The sequence below is a fragment of the Dendropsophus ebraccatus genome, chromosome 14, assembly GCF_027789765.1.
Source record: "Dendropsophus ebraccatus isolate aDenEbr1 chromosome 14, aDenEbr1.pat, whole genome shotgun sequence".
NCBI lineage: Eukaryota > Metazoa > Chordata > Amphibia > Anura > Hylidae > Dendropsophus > Dendropsophus ebraccatus.
The window spans coordinates 5,876,824-5,898,179 of record NC_091467.1 but is presented as its reverse complement, the minus strand read 5'-3'; the positions used below and the strand labels follow the sequence as shown (position 1 = coordinate 5,898,179).

General features: G+C 48.6%; 1 protein-coding gene across 1 annotated transcript in view; it reads left to right on the top strand.

The window, feature by feature from the left end:
- The window catches only part of PREX1 (phosphatidylinositol-3,4,5-trisphosphate dependent Rac exchange factor 1), a 75,951-nt gene extending 70,167 nt beyond the window's left edge, over positions 1-5,784 (top strand). The window contains exons 30-40 of the mRNA XM_069952704.1: positions 468-596; positions 690-731; positions 812-1,029; positions 2,559-2,658; positions 3,035-3,178; positions 3,256-3,358; positions 4,209-4,266; positions 4,350-4,537; positions 4,731-4,833; positions 4,908-4,975; positions 5,290-5,784. Of these exons, the coding sequence (XP_069808805.1) occupies positions 468-596; positions 690-731; positions 812-1,029; positions 2,559-2,658; positions 3,035-3,178; positions 3,256-3,358; positions 4,209-4,266; positions 4,350-4,537; positions 4,731-4,833; positions 4,908-4,975; positions 5,290-5,332 (1,196 nt within the window). The 3' untranslated portion in view covers positions 5,333-5,784. The remainder of the gene's footprint in view (positions 1-467; positions 597-689; positions 732-811; positions 1,030-2,558; positions 2,659-3,034; positions 3,179-3,255; positions 3,359-4,208; positions 4,267-4,349; positions 4,538-4,730; positions 4,834-4,907; positions 4,976-5,289) is intronic.
- Positions 5,785-21,356: the final 15,572 nt, after the last annotated feature.

The window sequence follows — 21,356 nt, the reverse complement described above, 5'->3', positions numbered from 1 at the left end:
CCCTGCGTGGGGCCTGCTCTTCCGGCGGCCTCCCTGCGTGGGGCCTGCTCTTCCGGCGGCCTCCCTGCGTGGGGCCTGCTCTTCCGGCGGCCTCCCTGCGTGGGGCCTGCTCTTCCGGCGGCCTCCCTGCGTGGGGCCTGCTCTTCCGGCGGCCTCCCTGCGTGGGGCCTGCTCTTTCCGGCGGCCTCCCTGCGTGGGGCCTGCTCTTCCGGCGGCCTCCCTGCGTGGGGCCTGCTCTTCCGGCGGCCTCCCTGCGTGGGGCCTGCTCTTCCGGCGGCCTCCCTGCGTGGGGCCTGCTCTTCCGGCGGCCTCCCTGCGTGGGGCCTGCTCTTCCGGCGGCCTCCCTGCGTGGGGCCTGCTCTTCCGGCGGCCTCTCTGCGTGGGGCCTGCTCTCTTGCTGTGTTCTCTCGTCATGTGGAGATGTTCCAGATCTCTTTGCCCCCATGTAAATGCTCTTTTTCCATCAGAGTTCCAAAAGAAGGAGGAGTGGAGCATCAGGTGCCGCAGCATGATCCAGATCAGTGTCCGTGAAGATCCATGGAATCTGCCCAACTCCATCAAAATTCTGGTAGAGAGCATCCAGAAATACGTGGAAGGTTGGTGAATCCTGGAGACTGGGTGGTGGGAGCGATGGCCGCCGTAGACGCGACACTGCAGGGGGCACTTACTTTTTACCCCTCTCTCTTCAGATGGGAAGAACCAGCTGCTATTGGCTCTGCTGAAGTGCACAGGTAAGAGCCGTCCTGGGAGGGGGAGTAAGACGGGCAAAGGATGCCATGTCGCCAGCTCTAACCGTCCTCTCTCCTGTTAGATACGGCGCTGCAGGTCAGGAGGGATGTCATCTTCTGTCAGACCCTGGTTGCCGCCATCTGTACGTTCACAGAGCAGCTCATGGCGGCCCTCAACTACCGATACAACAACAATGGTGAATACGAGGAGAGCAGCCGGGACGCCAGCAGGAAGTGGCTGGAGCAAATCGCTGTGACCGGTGTCCTCCTCAGCTACCAGTCTCTGCTGTCACCCAGCGTGGTAAATATCGCCATCCACCTACCGCTGTACGTAGTGGACATAGAGGGCAGTCGGTACACCGACTAAGCCTTGGAGATGAGGTTAAGCTCCACCCTCTCAGTGCTGCACATGACCGCATACTGTAATCCAGGAACACTTGTGTAATATGATGGAATTCCAAATACCTACCACATACATGTCCCATAACAACCTGCACGATATGGCGGCTGCACACAGTCTCTTACCCCAGGCCCCTCGCTCATCTCACACCACAATGCATACAGCTGCCATGATTTGAGCTTGGGGGGTCTGGAGTAGGCGGACCTATTACACGGGACTTGCAGAAAATCGTTATAGCGTTCAAATTTAAGTGATAATCGTTCCGTGTATTGCGGAGGTGCGATCCGTTTAACTTACCCAGCCGGGCCTCAGCATCGGAAAGACGTTGATCCCGGCTCGGTATTCTATTGATCTGGTCTGCAGCAGACCAGACCAACAGAGCACTGATCTAATGGATCTTTTTTTTTATTATATACACAGTAATGATCTCAATGGGAGATCAATGCTGTTTATATAGACGTCTCCCAGGGGGCTTTATATTACTGTGTAAAAAAATAAAGTTTTTTTGATTAATAAAGAATCCCCTCCCCTAATAAAAATTTAAATCACCCCCATTTATAAATATAAAATAAATAAATATGTTTGGTATCGCCGCGTGCGTAATCGCCTGAACTATTAAATGATCCCATTCCTGATCTCGCACGGTAAATGGTGTAAGCGCAAAAATCCACCAAATTGCAAAATTGCTATTTTTTGGTCACATCAAATCCAGAAAAATTTGAATAAAAAGCGATTAAAAAGTCACATATGCGCAATTAAGGTAACGATAGAAAGAACAGATCATGGTGCAAAAAATGCCACCTCACACCTCAAGGATAAAAGCGTTATAAGCAGGGAATAGAGACATTTTAAGGAGCATTTAGATTTTTAAAAAGGTTTAATTTTTTACAAGCCATCGAATAAAATAAAAGTTATCGTTGTAATCGTACCGACTTGAGGAACATGGATAACATGTCAGTTTTACCATAGGACAAATGGAGTAAACACAAAAAAATTGTCTTTTATTTTCAATTTCACTGCACAAATATTTTTTTTCTGGTTTCACAGCATATTTTATAGAAAAAGTAAGTCTGTCATTGCAAAGTACAGTTAGTGGCGCAAAAATAGGGGTTCGTTGGGTCTGTAGGTGAAAAAAAAGGAAGTGCTACGGGTTTTTAAACGCGAGGAGGAAAAACTGAAAATTTGAGTCATTTAACAATTTTTTTTACACATAATTGGCTCATGTAAAAGGCCCTTAGGAGACTGGACCTCCGCAATTATACTGGTCACCGGGATGATGGGGTCCTCCCCCAGGTTCGCACCTGCTTCTCTTTCTTTGCTGTATTCTTGATCTTATAGTGACCTCCAGTGGCCACGTGTAGAACATCTAACACTCAATGACAACAATGATATATATGTGACCATCACTGCCCCCTGTCTCCATGTTACAGAAGGAAGAGCGGGTGATGCTGGAGGACATCAAGGCCACACTGCAGGATCTGGACAAAGTGGTGTTTTACTTCAAGCAGATGGATGAAACGCTTGTAGCCAGTAAGAGAGACTGACTGCTGCCATTCCACCTATATCACACTGACCGCTGGCATCTCGTTGACCTGACATCAGACTGACCACTTGCATTCCACTGACCACTGACATCCCGCTGACCTGCAACATCGCACTAACAGCTGACATCACGCTGGCATCCCAATGACGCCTCGCTGGCATCCCACTGACCACTGACACATCGCTGGCATCCCACTGACACCTCGCTGGCATCCCACTGACACCTCGCTGGCATCCCACTGACCTCTGACATCCCCCAGGATGCCCCACATCAGAAATGTTGTACATGTGAAGAGATCATGTGACCTTGGACTGGTGTGAATATGTTAGTGACCTCTGACCCCAGTGTTGATGTCTCCCGCAGACACAGCAGTCTTCCACCACATAGAAGGGTCCCGCCAGGCCCTCAGGGTGGTCTTCTACCTGGACAGCTTCCACTTCTCCAAACTGCCAACTAAGTTTGAGCACGGTGGCTGCCTGAAGCTCCAGTCGGTCCTGTTCACACAAGGTGAGGAGCGCTGTGAGGTTGGGGGTGGGGTTCCGGTATGCTGCCCCTCTTAATACGCTCATGCTTTGTGGTTGCAGCTCTGGACGGTGCGGAGGGTGGAAGTGCCCCCCCAGAGGAGATTCAGCAGCATATTAACCAGAACTCCCTGGAGACAGTGCAGAACTACTACCGGAAGATCAGGTAGGGCAGGGGCAGGGTGGCCAATCACTGAACTCTGATCTTAATCACAAGAAACATGGCTGCAACCAGAAGCTATTCCCATCCTGTCGTGGCTCCAAGCTGTGATACCATCCCTGACCAATGGACAAGAGGAGGCATTGCTACTGGTGGCAGCCATGTTTTCCTAATCTTGTACACCCCATAATACCATGAGTAATTAAATATAAAAGCCCCAGTATCATCCCCCTCCCCCATATCAGTACAGTATCATCCCCCTCCCCCATATCACTGCAGTATCATCCCCTTCCTCCATATTACTGCAGTATCATCCCTCTCCACCATATCACTGCAGTATCTTCCCCTCTCCACCATATCACTGCAGTATCATCCCCTCCCCCATATCACTGCAGTATCATCCCCTCCCCTATATCACTGCAGTATCATCCCCCTCCCCCATATCACTGCAGTATCATCCCCCTCCCCCATATCACTGCAGTATCATCCCCCTCCCCCATATCACTGCAGTATCATCCCCCTCCCCCATATTACTGCAGTATCATGCCCCTCCCCCATATCACTGCAGTATCTTCGCCCCTCCCCCATATCACTGCAGTATCTTCGCCCCTCCCCCATATCACTGCAGTATCATCCCCCTTCCTCCATATCACTGCAGTATCTTCCACCCTCTCCCATATCACTGCAGTATCTTCCCCCCTCCCCCATATTACTGCCATATTATACCCCTCATTACCACTGCCGTGTCATCCCCCTCCCCTATATCGGTGCAGTGTTCTCCTAATACCCCTCAGTCTCCACAGTATTGTTACGTTGCTTCTTGGACCGCCATGTCACATCTGTATCTTACTTTCAGGGCGTTTTACTTAGAGAAGTCGACAGACTCCAACACCACGGCCATCAAGATTGACCAGGTAAGTACTGTGGGTCATGTGAGGGGGGGGGGGAGTTGTCTGGCATTGATAACTGACTTAGGTCTGGCTGGTTTTGTCCTCAGCTCATTCGCCCCATAAATGCTCTGGATGAGCTATGTCGGCTCATGAAATCTTTTATCACCCCAAAACAACCGCCTTTGGAATTGTGTAAGAACAGCTTGTCAGGGGCCGCGCTGCTCCCCATCTCCTCAGAGCTCTGCTACCGCCTGGGGGCCTGTCAGATCGTCATGTGTGGCACAGGGATGCAGAGGTGAGTAATGTGTACAATCTCCCCCATCCTCCTTACCTGTACTACCACACACACACACACACACACACACACACACACACACACACACTTCCTCCATACCTGTACTATCACACACACACTTACACTTCCTTCATACCTGTATAGACCTGTTATATGCCTTATCCTCCATACCTGTACTCCCCCTTGTGTGTAGGAGTACGCTGAGTGTGACCTCAGAACAGGCGGCCATCTTGGCCCGGAGTCACGGGTTGCTCCCCAAGTGCATCATGCAGGCTATGGACATCATGAGGAAGCAGGTGAGGCCCGGGCACCAGGTTTTATGGGCGGATGCCACGCTCTCTGCCCTTCCTTCAATCTAGTTTTCTTTCAGGGTCCTCGTGTGGAAATCACAGCAAAAAACTTAAAAGTCAGGGATCAAACACTGCAGACTGCACCCCGGTGAGTGTGCCCCCATCCTGACAGATAACCACCCCTGCTTAGTGACCCCCTTTCCTATTCTGCCAGGTACCACCCCTGCTCAGTGACCCCCACCCTGCTAGGTACACCCCTGCTTAGTGACCCCCACCCTGCTAGGCACCACCCTTGCTCAGTGACCCCTCCCCCACCCTGCCAGGTACCAGACCTGTTCACCTTCCCTGCCACCCCTGCTGAGTGACCCCCTCACTGCCAGCTACCACCCCTGCCAAACGCTGCCTCTGTTTCTCTTTGGCCTTCCTGCCTGTGATCACATGATTATTTCTTGTCTCCTGCAGGATCTACAGGTTGTGTGTTCCGCCACTAGATGGAGACTTGTAACTTTCTACCTGGAGCCCAGGTGTTTCTCTCAGCATCGGTGACATGAAGGGACAGAGGGCCTGGTGCCAGTTGTGATTCCCCTGGAGGGTACAGGGCTTCCTGACACATAATGGCTGCTCTCCGCACTGGCCTTGTGCTGGGGTATATCAGTGTTATCATGTGGCGGCACTGGACTACCAGCACCTGAAGCGCGGCTCCTCTGTCTGCCTTACAGGTGACGCCACAGCTGCCAGTATTAGGAACCAAACTGCACTTTCCGACCATTGATGGCACAAAACTATTTATTATGACTTGTAGACGGTTCCGGAACCTGCCCTACTTCCCCCCCCCCCTTTTTTTCCCAGGAGCAGTTTTATCTTTTAGCTTTTATTTCAGATTTTTATGTTGCGATGTTTTATATGTGGAGTTTTTACTTTTATAATTAAAGAAGCTTCGAAAGGAAACGTCCAACTAAGGAAGAAAAGTGAGAGACTGATCCTGCCGCCAAACTGGAGCCTTACCCAGAATCCTTCACCCTAAGGCCGTAATTACTTGGGCCGGATCTCCTCCAGTCCCTCCAGCGTCTCATCAATAGGGCGGCTCCAGTAACATTAGTGGTATGTTATGTACATTGAGACTCTCGGGGGTCCTCCACCTCCACACATATCAGGCCCTTTCAGGGGTCTTCCTGCATTCCATAGTGGATGCTGTTTACACACTGGTCCTACAAGATGCAGCACATCTCATCTGAGGCTGGGGATTCCTGTCACCGTGGTCTGGTGTGTGTTCACACAGAGGTAATGACGTGCTTTGATAAGCTTGTGACACAGTCTGCCCCCTGCGCTGGGAACACAGTGTGAGCTGAGCCTCCTCCATCCCTTACGGCAGAACACAATCCATCCTTCATCTGGAAGAAGCAATAACTTCCTTAGAAGTGACCTTATGAGACCAGTGGGGGGCGCTCTCCGGACTCTTCCATCTCCTGGGCCGCGGTGTTGGCGGGGTTCATGTCTGTGCCCCTCCCCCATCCATATTACACATTCCTCCTACTTGAATCCACTATAACTTTCGGACGTTGTGGGATCTGTTGTGTCAGCGTACCGCTGTGACCAGATGCCTCTCGCCTGTCATTCTCACTGTATCTGGAATAAACCATTTCCATATAAAGAGTCTGTGGTCACTGATTGCTGGGGGCGGCAGCACCGCACACTCAGGAGCTCAGCCTACAGTGCCAGGTCACCAGATTAACCACACTCCTCCGTCTGCTCCGTCCATCCCACAATGACCAAGGTTCTAATCCCCTCAGTGATGGCTTCTACAAGTGTGAGCTGGAAGTGATACACTGCACCTTTACATATAAGAGAGTCCAAGAGGGGATACTGAGGGAGTCCCATCATGTGTATATGTGGCAGCGAAAGTATAGAATTCAGGGATTTGATCAAATCCCAGGAAATGATGAAATGTTCCATCATTTCCCTGAAGAAAGTCACTGATTTGATCAAATCCCTGGGAAATCTCAGGGAAATGATGGAATGAACAAGTCAGGAGTCGCCCGGCTCTGTATTAAGTAACGCGACAACCAGACTGGATGAGGCGGACAGGGGAGCAGGAGGCAGCACCACACGGGACCGGAGGCGGACAGGGGAGTAGAGCGGGTAGCAGGAGGCATCAGCACACAGCACAGGGGACCTGCGGCAGATGGGAAGTGCTGGGCTGTGCCGGGGAGGCTCCCCCCCAGCCAGCCAGCAGCAGCATCACAGCACACGTGATGAGGTGGACAGGGGAGCAGGAGGTATGTTGCAGGGGAAATGATAGAATTCCATTCCATCATTTTCCTGAAAGGGGTCGGGGATTTGATCAAATCACTGACTTCAGGGAAATGATAGAAGGGCTCGGCCATTTCATAATTTCCCGGGATTTGATCAAATCCCTGATTCTATCATTTCACTGCAACATATATAGCAGAACCAATCCAGAGCGTAGGGACCATAGAGCAGCCATCCCTACACAGGGGAAACAGGCCATTGTTGCCTGTCATTCTGATGTCACCTGCTCAGTTACTGACACGAATAATGCAGAAGCCAGAAGATCATCACAAGTAAAAATGCCCAAACAAAAAACCAACACAAACACGCCAAAAAGGGCAAACATCCAAACTTACCGGTCCATGGTGATATGTCGCAGGAACTTTCCCAACTATTGCCATTATCTCCCAACCACCGCCATTATAACCACTGCCACTCTCTCCCAAACACTCGCACTAACTATAACCAACACCACTATCTCCAACCATTGCCATTATCTCTTAACCACCCCCTCTATCTATAACTCCTACCACTATCTCCAGTTATTGCCGCTATCTCCAATTATTGCCATTATCCCCTACTATCTACAACCATTGTTATTATCTTCCATCATATCACCCTCTTCATTATCATCTTCACCATCCCCCTTCCCTCTTAATCCTCCTCCTCCTATCATTATCATCCCCACCAGTAAGGAAACCCATAACTGAACTGAGCAGAGTTGGAGTAGTCCTTACTGTATGTCATGTTCATGGCATCCAGCACTTCCTACATTGTTCAGTAGGAGGCGCCTCCGCTCTACAAAACACCAATAGAGCAACCAGAGACAGATAATATACTGTTGATAGAGACCGTGACGCTGTACCACAATGATGATTTCTTATTTGTATTAAGGAAAATAGCATTAGTCTTACCAGTAAGACATTTTCTCCGAAACCTTCACGACGGCACCACAGGAGTGGACAGGAAAAGCACAAACACAAGAGGTTCCCTTCCTACTAGCACCAGTGCATTATAACGATTTCTGAGCACCATGTGAGTATTATATTCAGCAGTACAATATAGGGAGGGGTGGTGGTGCCGCCGTGAAGGTTTTGGAGAAAAAGTCTTACCGGTAAGACTAATACTATTTTCTCCCCTCACCTTCACGACGGCAGCACAGGAGAAATACCAACAATTTCCCTTAGGGTGGGGCCACAGCATGAAGACCTTTCCAAACCAGGTCTTCACTGGGCTGAAACTGCCAACTGTGATGCATGGCAATAGTAGTAGATCAGGTGATAGTTCTGCAATCTGATCTAAAGATGTGCAAGCCTTGAATACAGCCCTGAATGAATGGGCCTTGATCAATAAAGGTAAAGGTAATTCCTATACCTATGCTTCCATACAGCATTCCTGATTCCACAAGCTAGAAACTGCTGGAAACCTCTTCAATATATTCTTCCTCTGGAATTGATCAACCTGATCTTTTCCGCCAGGTGTTACAGGATTTCAAGAACTATGTTACCGGTTCCCTACGGTCCAGGAATTTAATTTTCATCCTTAAAGTGTCACTGTCGTTTAATTCTTTTTTTCCCCCAGAAATCAATAGTACAGGCGATTTTAAGAAACTTTGTAATTGGGGTTTATTAGCCGAAAAATGCATTTTTATCATAAAAAAATACTGTTTAAAGCTCTCCCCCCTGTCTTCATGGCTTGCTTATGGAGAGAGGAGGGGTGGAGAGAGATGAGGCACCAAAACAGGACAATAAAGAGTTAATCTACAGTTAATCACCCGGCTATCTCCTCTGACAGTCAGCACTGACCTCTGAATACCCTGTCACCCACCTCCGTGTTGTGTAATCCTTTGTTCTCTGCTCTCTGCTGCCGACTAACTCCCTTCCATAATTTCCTAATATTTAGCAGTGAATGGAAAAGAGGAGGGGGGGGGGGGGCTGGGGAAAGGCTTTTTGAATGCAGATAATGGCAGATTTGCCTAATAAATCCAATTAAAAAGGTTTGTAAGATCGCCTAGACTATTGATTTTTGCAAAAAAAAAATAAAAATAAAATAAAATATGACAGTGACTCTTTAATCATCTTTGGAGTAGGGATGTCACAATACCAGAATTTTGAGTTCAATACCAATACCAGCTTTCTTATTTCGATATTCAATACTAAATAAAGTTTGAAAAAATATGTAAAAATACAAATATAATATTTTTTTTGAAAAAAGGGAACAGGGATTATTAGAACCTTTATAATGATTTTTTTTTTTAAATTTAAACTTTTTTTTAACACTTTTTAATTCCCCTCTACCACGCCGCATACCTTTCTGTGCACTACAACTCCCAGCATACCTTCTTGTGGCGATTTGTAGTGCACAAGCGGGTATGCTGGGAGTTGTGGTGCATAAGAAGGTATGCTGGGAGTTGTAGTACACAAGGAGGTATGCTGGGAGTTGTAGTACACAAAGAGGTATGCTGGGATGTTGTGTCGGGAGGCTGCTGCTGCACAACTGCAACTTTCAGCATACCTCCTTGTGCACTACAAATCTCAGCATACCTCCTTGTGCACTACAACCCTCAGCATACCTCCTTGTGCACTACAAATCTCCAGCATACCTCCTTGTGTACAACTCCCCACAAGAAGGTGTGCTGGGAGTTGTAGTGCACAAGAAGGTATGCTGGGAGTTGTAGTGCACAAGAAGGTGTGCTGGGAGTTGTAGTGCACAAGAAGGTATGCTGGGAGTTGTAGTGCATAAGGAGGTATGTTGAGGGTTGTAATGCACAAGGAGGTATGCTGGGAGTGGCAGTTGTACAGCAGCAACCTCCTGACACAACTTCCAGCAACACAACTTCTTGTGCACTACAACCCCCAGCATACCTCATTGTGCACAAAGATATGCTGGGGGTTGTAGTGCACAAGGAGGTATGCTTCTGGGAGTTGTAGTGCATTAGCAGCCTCCTGACACAACAACTCCCAGCAGCATACCTCCTTGTGCACAACAACTCCCAGCATACCTGCTTGTGCACTGCAACTCCCCACAAGAAGGTATGCTGGGAGTTGTTGTGTCAGGAGGCTGCTAATGCACTACAACTCCCAGAAGCATACCTCCTTGTGCACTACAACCCCCAGCATACCTCTTTGTGCCCAAGGAGGTATGCTGGGAGTTGTAGTGCACAAGAAGGTGTGTTTCTGGAAGTTGTAGTGCATTAGCAGCCTCCTGACACAACAACTCCCAGCATACCTCCTTGTGTTAAACAACTCCCCACAAGAAGGTATGCTGGGAGTTGCCTAGCCACTGTACCGGACGGCCCAAAGGAAAGGGGGGGGGGCGCAGTATTGTGGACACTGGAGGGTGTGACACTGTGAGGGACCGCAACAGCGGGAACTGGCGTGTACGGGGGACCCGGCTGCAGCAGCGGGTCCTGAGTGTGGGGGGGGGAATAGTTAAATGACTGCCGCCCGCGAGGTCGCGGCCAGCAGTCATTAGCAGTGGCGGCCGCTCCATATGCAGAAGACTCCTGCTGCATATGGAGCGGCTCAGGAGGGGTTAAATGCCGCCGTCAGGTGTGACGGCGGCATCTACCCTGTAAAATAGCCGAAACAAGCGATCGCTATGTGCCGGCTATTTAAATTTGGCGCCACCGGGAGCGGAGTACGAGCGGGCCGAGGAAGTGACAGGTGGGGGCAGGGGACGGCACACGGAGAACATGGCCGGCGCTCAGATAGCCGCCAGCCGTGTTCTCTGCGCTATACCTTATGTTAAGCTGCGTTATTAGGCAGTTTAACATAAAGTATCGATACCAGAAAATCCTGGTACCGAACTGTTTTTCTGCCCGAAATATCGATAGTAGTATCGATATTTCGGTGCATCGTGCATCACTACTCTGGAGTTGCTACAGAATGGTCATAAGACAACGAAAGATGATACCACAGTGGAAACAAAACCGGATCGGTATGACACTATTCTGTCCCTCTGGAAAAGACAGTAAGAGTCACGGATAGTCAGTGTGCAGGTCTCTGATTCATCTTATCTAAGATTATGGGCACAGGAAAGCTGTCTTGTAGAACAGGAACTTGAGACTGTACTCCAAATAGGTTTGGAAAGAAGGTCTTCAAGTTCAATGTTAAAATCCCAAAGGGAATGTCGATTTAAAGGAGGATTCCTGTTTAAAAGTGTTCCTCATGTGTTCTAAACACATCTATGATTCATGATAAATATAATGACAAATAGCAGATGATATAATGATAAATAGCAGATTATATGATATAATGATAAATAGCACCTAAACATAAATGCCCAAATAGTATAGTCCAGAACACACAAAAGAATATAAATCAAAACAAAGATCCACAGGGATCATAGAAAGTGCAGGACAATCATAGGAAAATATAATTAAATTCTTTATTCAAATGATTACATTTAAAATACACAACAATAGATAATGAATGAGAAAATGAAAATAAAAGACAGGGAAAATGAAACTGAACCAAATACATAGATTAGTGAGGGGACATAAAAGTATATTTTATGGAATCCTATATTGCACATGCATGACAATTGATGAAGATTATAATAACCGGCAATGCAGGCAACCTCCACTGAAAAATACATATTGTACATATGGGGGTAGATAGCAACAAAAATGGGTTTGTAAACGGACAAAGTCCTATTTAAAACTACAGTTGCTCAATAAGGAAAATACACTGGTGAAGTCACCAAAGAATAAAGTAGTGTAAAATCTAGGAGGAAGCATGCATTGCAACAGGTCCCACTCACCCACTCACCCACTCACCCTACGCACGTTTCACGTGGCTCGCTTTGTCAAGGGATATTCCTTGACAAAGCGAGCCACGCGAAACGTGCGTAGGGTGAGTGGGTGAGTGGGACCTGTTGCAATGCATGCTTCCTCCTAGATTTTACACTACTTTATTCTTTGGTGACTTCACCAGTGTATTTTCCTTATTGAGCAACTGTAGTTTTAAATAGGACTTTGTCCGTTTACAAACCCATTTTTGTTGCTATCTACCCCCATATGTACAATATGTATTTTTCAGTGGAGGTTGCCTGCATTGCCGGTTATTATAATCTTCATCAATTGTCATGCATGTGCAATATAGGATTCCATAAAATATACTTTTATGTCCCCTCACTAATCTATGTATTTGGTTCAGTTTCATTTTCCCTGTCTTTTATTTTCATTTTCTCATTCATTATCTATTGTTGTGTATTTTAAATGTAATCATTTGAATAAAGAATTTAATTATATTTTCCTATGATTGTCCTGCACTTTCTACGATCCCTGTGGATCTTTGTTTTGATTTATAATGATAAATAGCAGATAAGGTTGCAACATGCGCCTTAGGGCTATGTTCACACTATGGGAGGCATTTATTAAGTCCGGCGTTTTTTACGCCGGACTTAAAAATGCCCCCGCAGCTCCGGCGGTACGGGGATTTATGTAGAGGCGGACTGCCTGTGCGCGCCGGTGCGCACCGCCGAAAACCTACGCCAGCTGAGGACTGGAGTAGGTTTTCGGCGTACATTTGGGCGGAACGGATGATAAATCGCGCGGACTCTGAGTCCGCGCCCTCCGTTCCGCCCACTTCCCGCCTACTTCCTGCCCCCTTTCCGCCCCCTGGCGTACTCGGCGGAAAGTGCCGATTTGCGATTATTTTATTCGCAAATCGGCCATTTGCGTATAAAATAATACGCAAATCGGCACTTTCCGCCAAAAATCATCCGTCCGCCGGATGATACATGTGGCCCTATGTATATTTGAGGCTGTATAGCAACCAAAACAAGGAGTGGATTGAAAACACAGAAAGGATCTGTTCACATATTGTTGTAATTGAGTGGATGGCCGTCATTTGATGGCAAATATTTGCTGTTATTTTAAAACGGCTGTTATATTGAAATAATGGCCGTTATTTACTGTTATATGGCGGCCATCCACTCAATTTCAACATTGTGTGGACAGAGCCTTTCTGTGTTTTCAATCCACTCCTGTTTTGGTTGCTATGAGGACCTGACATGAGGACCAAATACAGCCTCAAATATACATAGTGTGAACCCAGCCTAAGAGTGGCCGACTTGAGACCTTCAGATATATCCTAGAAGAGAACGGCTTCTTATTCTTCTAGACTGTAGGAATCACAGCCTCAGAGAGGCCTCTGCTCCTTCACATAGACTAAAGGCCCTATTCCGCCAACAGATCTGACGACAGATTATCTGCCAAAGATTTGAAGCCAAACCCAGGAACAGACTATAAACAGAGAACATGTCATAAAGGAAAGACTGGATTTCTCCTCTTTTCAAATCCACTCCTGGGTTTGGCTTCAAATCTTTGGCAGATAATCTGTCGTCAGATCTGTTGGTGGAATAGCTCCTTAAGGATTCAGGTTGACATCTTAAGTCTTGACAGATCCGGACAGAACTGGTCCCTGAAGAAGTAGAAGGCGAAGGCTCAAATCCAAAAGTGGAAGAACCCAAAGGGCTCCAGGACCCGTCTCCGTACAAAACCTGACTACACCTTCTGGCCGAAATGGCACCAGATAATGACAGCCATTTCCACTGTCAGAATTTTCTGTAGTGTCCCAGGAATGAGCCAAAGATAAAGACATGTGTATAAGGGCCCTATTCCACCGGACGATTATCGTTAGCATAATCGTTAACGATTAACGATCTCAAACGACCGCTATTGCGAAAGACCTGAAAACGTTCACTCATTTCCATGGAACGATAATCGTTACTTATGATCGTAATTGCGATCGTTTCTTCTTCCGTATTTATTCGCTATTGCGTTCGTATCTATTGCGAACGACCGAACGATGTCTTATTCAATGCGAACGATTTGCGAACGTTTTGCGAACGAGCAACGATAAAAATAGGTCCAGGTCTTATAAAGCGATCAACGATTTCTCGTTCGGTCGTTAATCGTTACTGCATTTCAACCGAACGATTATCGTTTAGATTCGAACGATTTAACGATAATCTGAACGATAATCGTCCGGTGGAATAGGGCCCTAAGACTGAAAATCAAGGCTGTTCAAGTACATCCACTGCCACTGGATCGTCTCTTGGAAAGAACTTCTATACCTCCTTGTTCTGACAATCTGTGAACAAATCAGAGGCAGACCCAATTAAGGAAAAAGTCTGGACCTTCCTCCTTGAGACACCCTTCACTTGTGAGAATGGATTGACCGCTAAGATAAACCATGTGAATTGTAAGGGCCCTATTCCACTGGACGATTATCGTTTGCATATCATTAACGATTAACGATCGCAAACGACCACTATTGCGAAAGACCTGAAAACGTTCACTCATTTCCATTGAACGATAATCGTTACTTATGATCGTAATTGCGATCGTTTTTTCTTCGCTATTTATTCGCTATTGCATTCGTATCTATTGCGAACGACCGAACGATGTCTTATTCAACGCGAACGATTTGCGAACGAGCAACGATAAAAATAGGTCCAGGTCTTATAAAGCGATCAACGATTTCTCGTTCGGTCGTTAATCGTTAACTGCATTTCAACCGAACGATTATCGTTTAGATTCGAACGATTTAACGATAATCTGAACGATAATCGTCCAGTGGAATAGGGCCCTAAGATATGTGGCTGTTAGGGATAAATATGTCGCTCCCCTAGATAAAGATCCAGTCTGAATGAATTGAAGTGGATTCTGCTCTGCACTATCCTGGTGTCTCAGATGTGCCACAGTGGTTCTGTTGTCCAATAGGATGTGAATCATTAGATTCCAGATATTATTCGCCTGCTGTAAGGCACCCTGACTGCCTGCAGTTCTTTAAGGCCTGAGAACCTTGCTGCTGTCCTTGAAGACAGCAGCAACTGGCCAACGTCTGTGACTAACCGTATCTTAGGAAGAGAGACTAAGAGAAACCTCCATCTTCAAGTAAGCCATGTAGGCCAGCATATAGAGACCACCAGACCTGTGGAGAAAAGGATACCTGAGCCTGATTCAGAATGACAAGTCTATTGGTTTATTACAGTAAGAATCTAGAATGAGACTGATTCTAAGGTGTTACTGGTAATAAGTGGTCATGGATTCCAAATGGACATGGTCCTCAAGTGTAACCAGGCCTCCTACATTGGGAAGAGTCTGGTCTTCTCCATCAGGGATACTTAATCTGAGGGGACAGAGGACATTATTACCTTGGAATCCGGAGGATTCCTAAATATATTTTGGGTGTCTGGGTTGAGATCCGATCTCTGATTGTTTATTGGCCACCCCCAGGAGTGAAGATCATCACTAGCTGTTGTTATATTCTGAACAGTTTCTATGCGGAATCTGTCAAAGGAAGAAAACTCAAACAGACAGGCGGAAATATTTATCCCAAACCGATGAAGGTAGGGAATCAACTTCCCCATAAACTAGAGAAGATGCAAAAGGGCTGATGAATCCCGAAGGAGAGAGCACTGCATTGATAATGCTGGACACAACTGCCCATGCAAACTACTACTAAAGACAAGAGTTGAAACATAGTAGAAGCATCTCTTTAAGTCGATTAACGCCCTCATAGCATCCTAATGATTAAGTTGAGTAGTAGACTACATGGATTCCATCTTGAATCCTCTGTATTAGACAAATTTGAAGGGTTCAGGTTCATACTAAGTCTATATGTTCAGTTACTAATTAAGGAACAGCTGAAAAGTGCCCCTTCTCTAACCCTGGCACTGGGACAGAGGTCACAATACGGCATTATCAGCTTCTAGACCCTGTAGAAGAGTCCTGATTAAAGGGGCTGAGAAGGTAGGCTGACCAGGAAACAGTTGGGGGATAACTATATTGAAGCCCTGGAAGACTAAAATCCAGGATCCAGCTGTCTTGGATAACACACATCCAAGCCTCCTGAGCATCAGAATCTCTCCCCCACCCCCCGGGATAGTGACCTAGTGTAGTCCTGGGAGGCCTTGGGGAGCTCCAGTGACCTTCCTTGCCCTACTCCTATAATGCTCCTGAATTGTATGGTGCTATATTGCACCCAATACTCCTTAACTACTAAAGGTCTACTAATAACAGCAGAATTATCAAGGGCAAACTGAAGACCTTGCATAGAATGGGATCCTAACACAAAATATTTTTAAAGTGACACTGTCCCCCCCTTTGTGCATTCTGACATTTCTACACAGGTGTAAAGGGTAAATTTAGCATTTTTCATACCTTATTTCATATCATACGTCATGGTGCTTGTTCAAGTAAAATGTGTCCTTTTATCAACTGCAGGTTGCATTAAGTGGGCGTGGCCTTGCGGCATGAGCGCAACTTAGCCCCGCCCACAACAACACTGTCAACCCCGCCCCCTTGACGTCCAGTGGTTGGCCGACGCAAATGGGAAAAAATATTCCCAAGACTCTGTGTATCAAATCTGATAGAGCAGAGAAGCCTAGAGATAAATTACTGGATTCAAATAGTGGAGTCAGATAATGTACAAGACTCAAACCTAGAAGCAAAGGACAGGCCCTGTGACTCCTAGATTTTAACCTCCGGTAACCTGGACCTGGAAGCAGCTGAAGCCATAAGAAGTTATAGCAATAGGTGTAGCAGCCGCCATATCATCCTTCATTATCTGACCGAACAGATAGGAAGGAAGAACTGGCCGTGGCGGTCCCGGCCTGTGATTGGCTGAGCGCTCTGTCAGCTGACCGGCCATTCAGAAGATAGAGAGCGCGGGACCCTGGGATGAATACAGCGCGGAGAAGCCTGGACAGGTAATGTATGATGCTGATGCTGCTTGTCAAATCGTTGCCTGCCACGCACCGCTATTCAACCGTAGCGATGTGCAGTGGGGGAACGATGATTTTAGGTCTGGCCCTAAATGAACGATCAGCTGATGACACGATCATCGGCTGATCGTTCTCTCTATTTCACTGAACGATAATCGTCCGAATCGGGCCAAATGGGGCCGATCCGGCCGATTATCGTTACTGTGGAATAGGGCCCTTACCCTACCAGTCCACATACAATACCCCTTGTGTCTGTTTGCAGTGCCCTCAGAAGAAACGATTAATCAAGCAGCCGCTCCGCACAAATGATCACTATATTGCTATCGGCCACAGTGAGATGTGCAGGCGATAGCAATATATTTTACTGCCCGCACAAAAGGTAAAATCAGCTGAAGTTTCTGTGTTATGGCCCTTTTATGCAGGCCGATTATCAGCCGTAGGAGCATTTCTAGCAATGCTTTTTGCCAATAATCAGCCTGGGTACAGGCCTTAAAGGGGTTATCCAGTGATACAAAAACATGGCAACTTTTGCACCACTCTTGTCTCCAGATTGGGTGGGGTTTGAAACTCCATTGAAGTAAATCGAGCTTAATTGCAACCAGGGGCGTAGCTAATGTCTCCTGGGCCCTGGTGCGAGAGGCCAACTTGGGCCCCCCCCCTCCTTTCACGACCAAGTGATGCTATTGGTGTGTATATATATGTATATATATATATATATATATATATATATATACACACACACACACACACACACACCAAGACAGATATTACCTATTACCGCCATACTGTTACCGACCAAATCCTGTATACTGAGACCAATATTACCAGTAATACCAGTATATAGGAAGGAAACATTACCGCCACACCACAACCACTACCATCACCACCATATTGTTACTGACCAAATCCAGTATACTAAATCACCTCATCCAGTCATATAGAGGTGGCCCCAGCTCTACACAGGCTCTATACACCATATACATTACAGTGCAGTTATATCAGGTGACTCACAGGGGACGTCTTCTCTGATCGGAGTTCTTCCCTTTTCATCTTCTCCATCTTCCCTGGGGCATTATGAGAACTTCTCCGAGCCACGAATCCACAGAATCTGCCAGAGAAACATATTAGGCTCCTCACACTGACACCATCCTCATCTCTCTACAAACTGCACATCTGTATTGTCCCCTTTACACCCTCATTTAGTGGGTAGCCTGACTCTATGTGACCCCTTAATAATATATGCCCCCCCTCTGTGTATTTCCTCTCCCCCTATGTTGCCCCCCACCAAATAGATGGCCCCCTCTACCCCCTTCCTTATAGATGGCCCCCTCTACCCCCTCCCTTATAGATGGCCCCCTCTACCTCCTGCCTTATAGATGGCCCCCTCTCTCCTCACCCTCCCTTATGGATGGTCCCCTCTCCCCCCACCCTCCCTTATAGATGGCCTCCTCTCCCCCACCCTCCCTTATAGATGGCCTCCTCTCCCCCACCCTCCCTTATAGATGGCCCCCTCTCCCCCCACCCTCCCTTATAGATGGTCCCCTTCCCCCCACCCTCCCTTATAGATGGCCCCCTCTCCCCCCTCCATATAGATGGCCCCCTCTCCCCCCACCCTCCCTTATAGATGGTCCCCTTTCCCCCTCCTCCCTTATAGATGGTCCCCTTCCCCCCTTCCTTATAGATGGTCCCTCTTTAACCCCCTCCCTTATAGATGGTCCCCTCTCCCCCCACCCTCCCTTATAGATGGCCCCCTCTCCCCCCACCCTCCCTTATAGATGGCCCCCTCTCCCCCCACCCTCCCTTATAGATGGCCCCCTCTCCCCCCCTCCCCCCCTCCCTTATAGATGGCCCCCTCTTTCTCCCCACCCTCATAGATGGCCCCATCTTTCCCCCCACCCTCATAGATGCCCCCCTCTTTCCCCCCACCCTCATAGATGCCCCCCTCTTTCTCCCCACCCTCATAGATGCCCCCCTCCTTCCCCCTACCCTCATAGATGCCCCCCCTCCTTCCCCCCACCCTCATAGATGCCCCCCCTCCTTCCCCCTACCCTCATAGATGCCCCCCTCTTTCCCCCCACCCTCATAGATGGCCCCCTCTTTCCCCCCACCCTCATAGATGGCCCCCTCTTTCCCCCCACCCTCATAGATGGCCCCCTCTTTCCCCACACCCTCATAGATGGCCCCCTCTTTCCCCACACCCTCATAGATGGCCCCCTCTTTCCCCACACCCTCATAGATGTCCCCCTCTTTCCCCCCACCCTCATAGATGGCCCCCTCTTTCCCCCCACCCTCATAGATGGCCCCCTCTTTCCCCCCACCCTCATAGATGGCCCCCTCTTTCCCCCCACCCTCATAGATGGCCCCCTCTTTCCCCCCACCTTTATAGATGGCCCCCTCTTTCCCCCCACCCTGCAGGCTGATAAAAAACAAAACTTAACTCACCTGACATCGCGCTCCCACGTTGATCCTCACTCCTCCTGGTCTGTCCCCGGCTGCTGCGCGGCTGCCGGGGGTGTCGCGTCTTATCCCCGGCAGCGCGCGCATCCCAGAGCTCCCTGCACGCCGGAACCGGAAGTCAGGGCCCAAGGTGCGCAGGGAGCTCTGGGATGCACGCGCTGCCAGGGGTAAGACGCGACACCCCCGGCAGCTGCGCAGCAGCCGGGGGAAGACGGAGCTGGACTCTTGTGACCGCAAGCAAAACAATGCTTGCGGTCACAAGAGTGATTGATCGTGGGGGCCCCGCGGGCCCCCCTTGTGGCGGGGCCGGTCGCGGCGGCGACCGCGGTAGCTACACCACTGATTGCAACCATACCTGAACTGGAGAGAAGAGTGGGGCAAAAGTGGCCATGTTTTTGTAGCGCTGGATAACCCCTTTAAGGCAGAGCGCAATGCAAGCTGTGGTAAACTCTGAAACACTAGATCACAACCCTTGCCACTCATTTCAATAGGTGACCTCCACCATTATCACAAGAAGGGAAAAAAAAGAGACCACAGAAACTAATGACAGGGATAAGTGTCCACTACACAAAGAGCGATATAACATAATACAGAGGTGCCCTGGAGAGTATTATCACACTGCCGACTATAGTACAGAATACAGAACTGATCAGGCAGAATGTGCCATATGAGTGACACAGGCTCAGAGCGTCCTGCACCAGTGTCCCCCTCCACTAAGCCCCGCCCCCAGCGCCCACAGCGGGTGGGATATTCGCTCATGGCAGAGTGCACAGGGCCTGAGGAGAAGACACACAGCAGGAGAATGGTAACTATCACTGCCAGCTGGAAGTCACCAGCTTCCCTGGCATCCTGTATAATGGGGTCACTCAGCTTCCCTGGCATCCTGTATAATGGGGTCACCAGCTTCCCTGGCATCCTGTATAATGGGGTCACTTAGCCTCCCTGGCATCCTGTATAATGGGGTCACTTAGCCTCCCTGGCATCCTGTATAATGGGGTCACTCAGCCTCCCTGGCATCCTGTATAATGGGGTCACTCAGCCTCCCTGGCATCCTGTATAATGGGGTCACCAGCCTCCCTGCCATCCTGTATAATGGGTTCACTTAGCCTCCCTGCATCCTGTATAATGGGGTCACTCAGCTTCCCTGCATCCTGTATAATGGGGTCACCAGCTTCCCTAGCATCCTGTATAATGGGGTCAACCAGTTTCCCTGGCATCCTGTATAATGGTGTCACTCAGCTTCCCTGGCATCCTGTATAATGGGGTCACCGAGCTTTCCTGGCATCCTGTATAATGGGGTCACTCAGCTTCCCTGGCATCCTGTATAATGGGGTCACCAGCCTCCCTGCCATCCTGTATAATGGGTTCACTTAGCCTCCCTGCATCCTGTATAATGGGGTCACCAGCTTCCCTGGCATCCTGTATAATGGGGTCACCGAGCTTTCCTGGCATCCTGTATAATGGGGTCACCGAGCTTTCCTGGCATCCTGTATAATGGGGGTCACCCAGTTTCCCTGGCATCCTGTATAATGGTGTCACTCAGTTTCCCTGGCATTCTGTATAATGGGGTCACCCAGCTTCCCTGGCATCCTGTATAATGGGGTCACCCAACTTTCCCAGCATCTTGTATAGTAGTCAGTATAATGGCGGTCTTTCCTAGCATCTAGTATAGTAGTCAGTATCTTGGAGGTCACCCAGCTTTTTCCAGCATCTTGTATAATGGGGTCATCCAGCTTCCCTAGCATCTTGTATAGTAGTCAGTATAATGGAGGTCACCCCTCAGACTCAGAGCACCCCCCAGACCTGCAGGGACTCAGAGCAGCCCCTAAACCCTCCCCCCCACACTGTCTTAAAGCAGCCCGCACCCCGCAGGAACTCTGAGCGGCCTGCTACCACTCACCCCACGGCACAGTGTCTCATCAGAGCTGCCGAAGGCAGGGGGACAGCTCCATATCGCGGAACAGGTAATATGTTGGGGGGGGGGCCCATACACTTTTTTGCTATGTGGCCCCATGAATCCTAGTTATGCCCCTGCCACCCAGGGT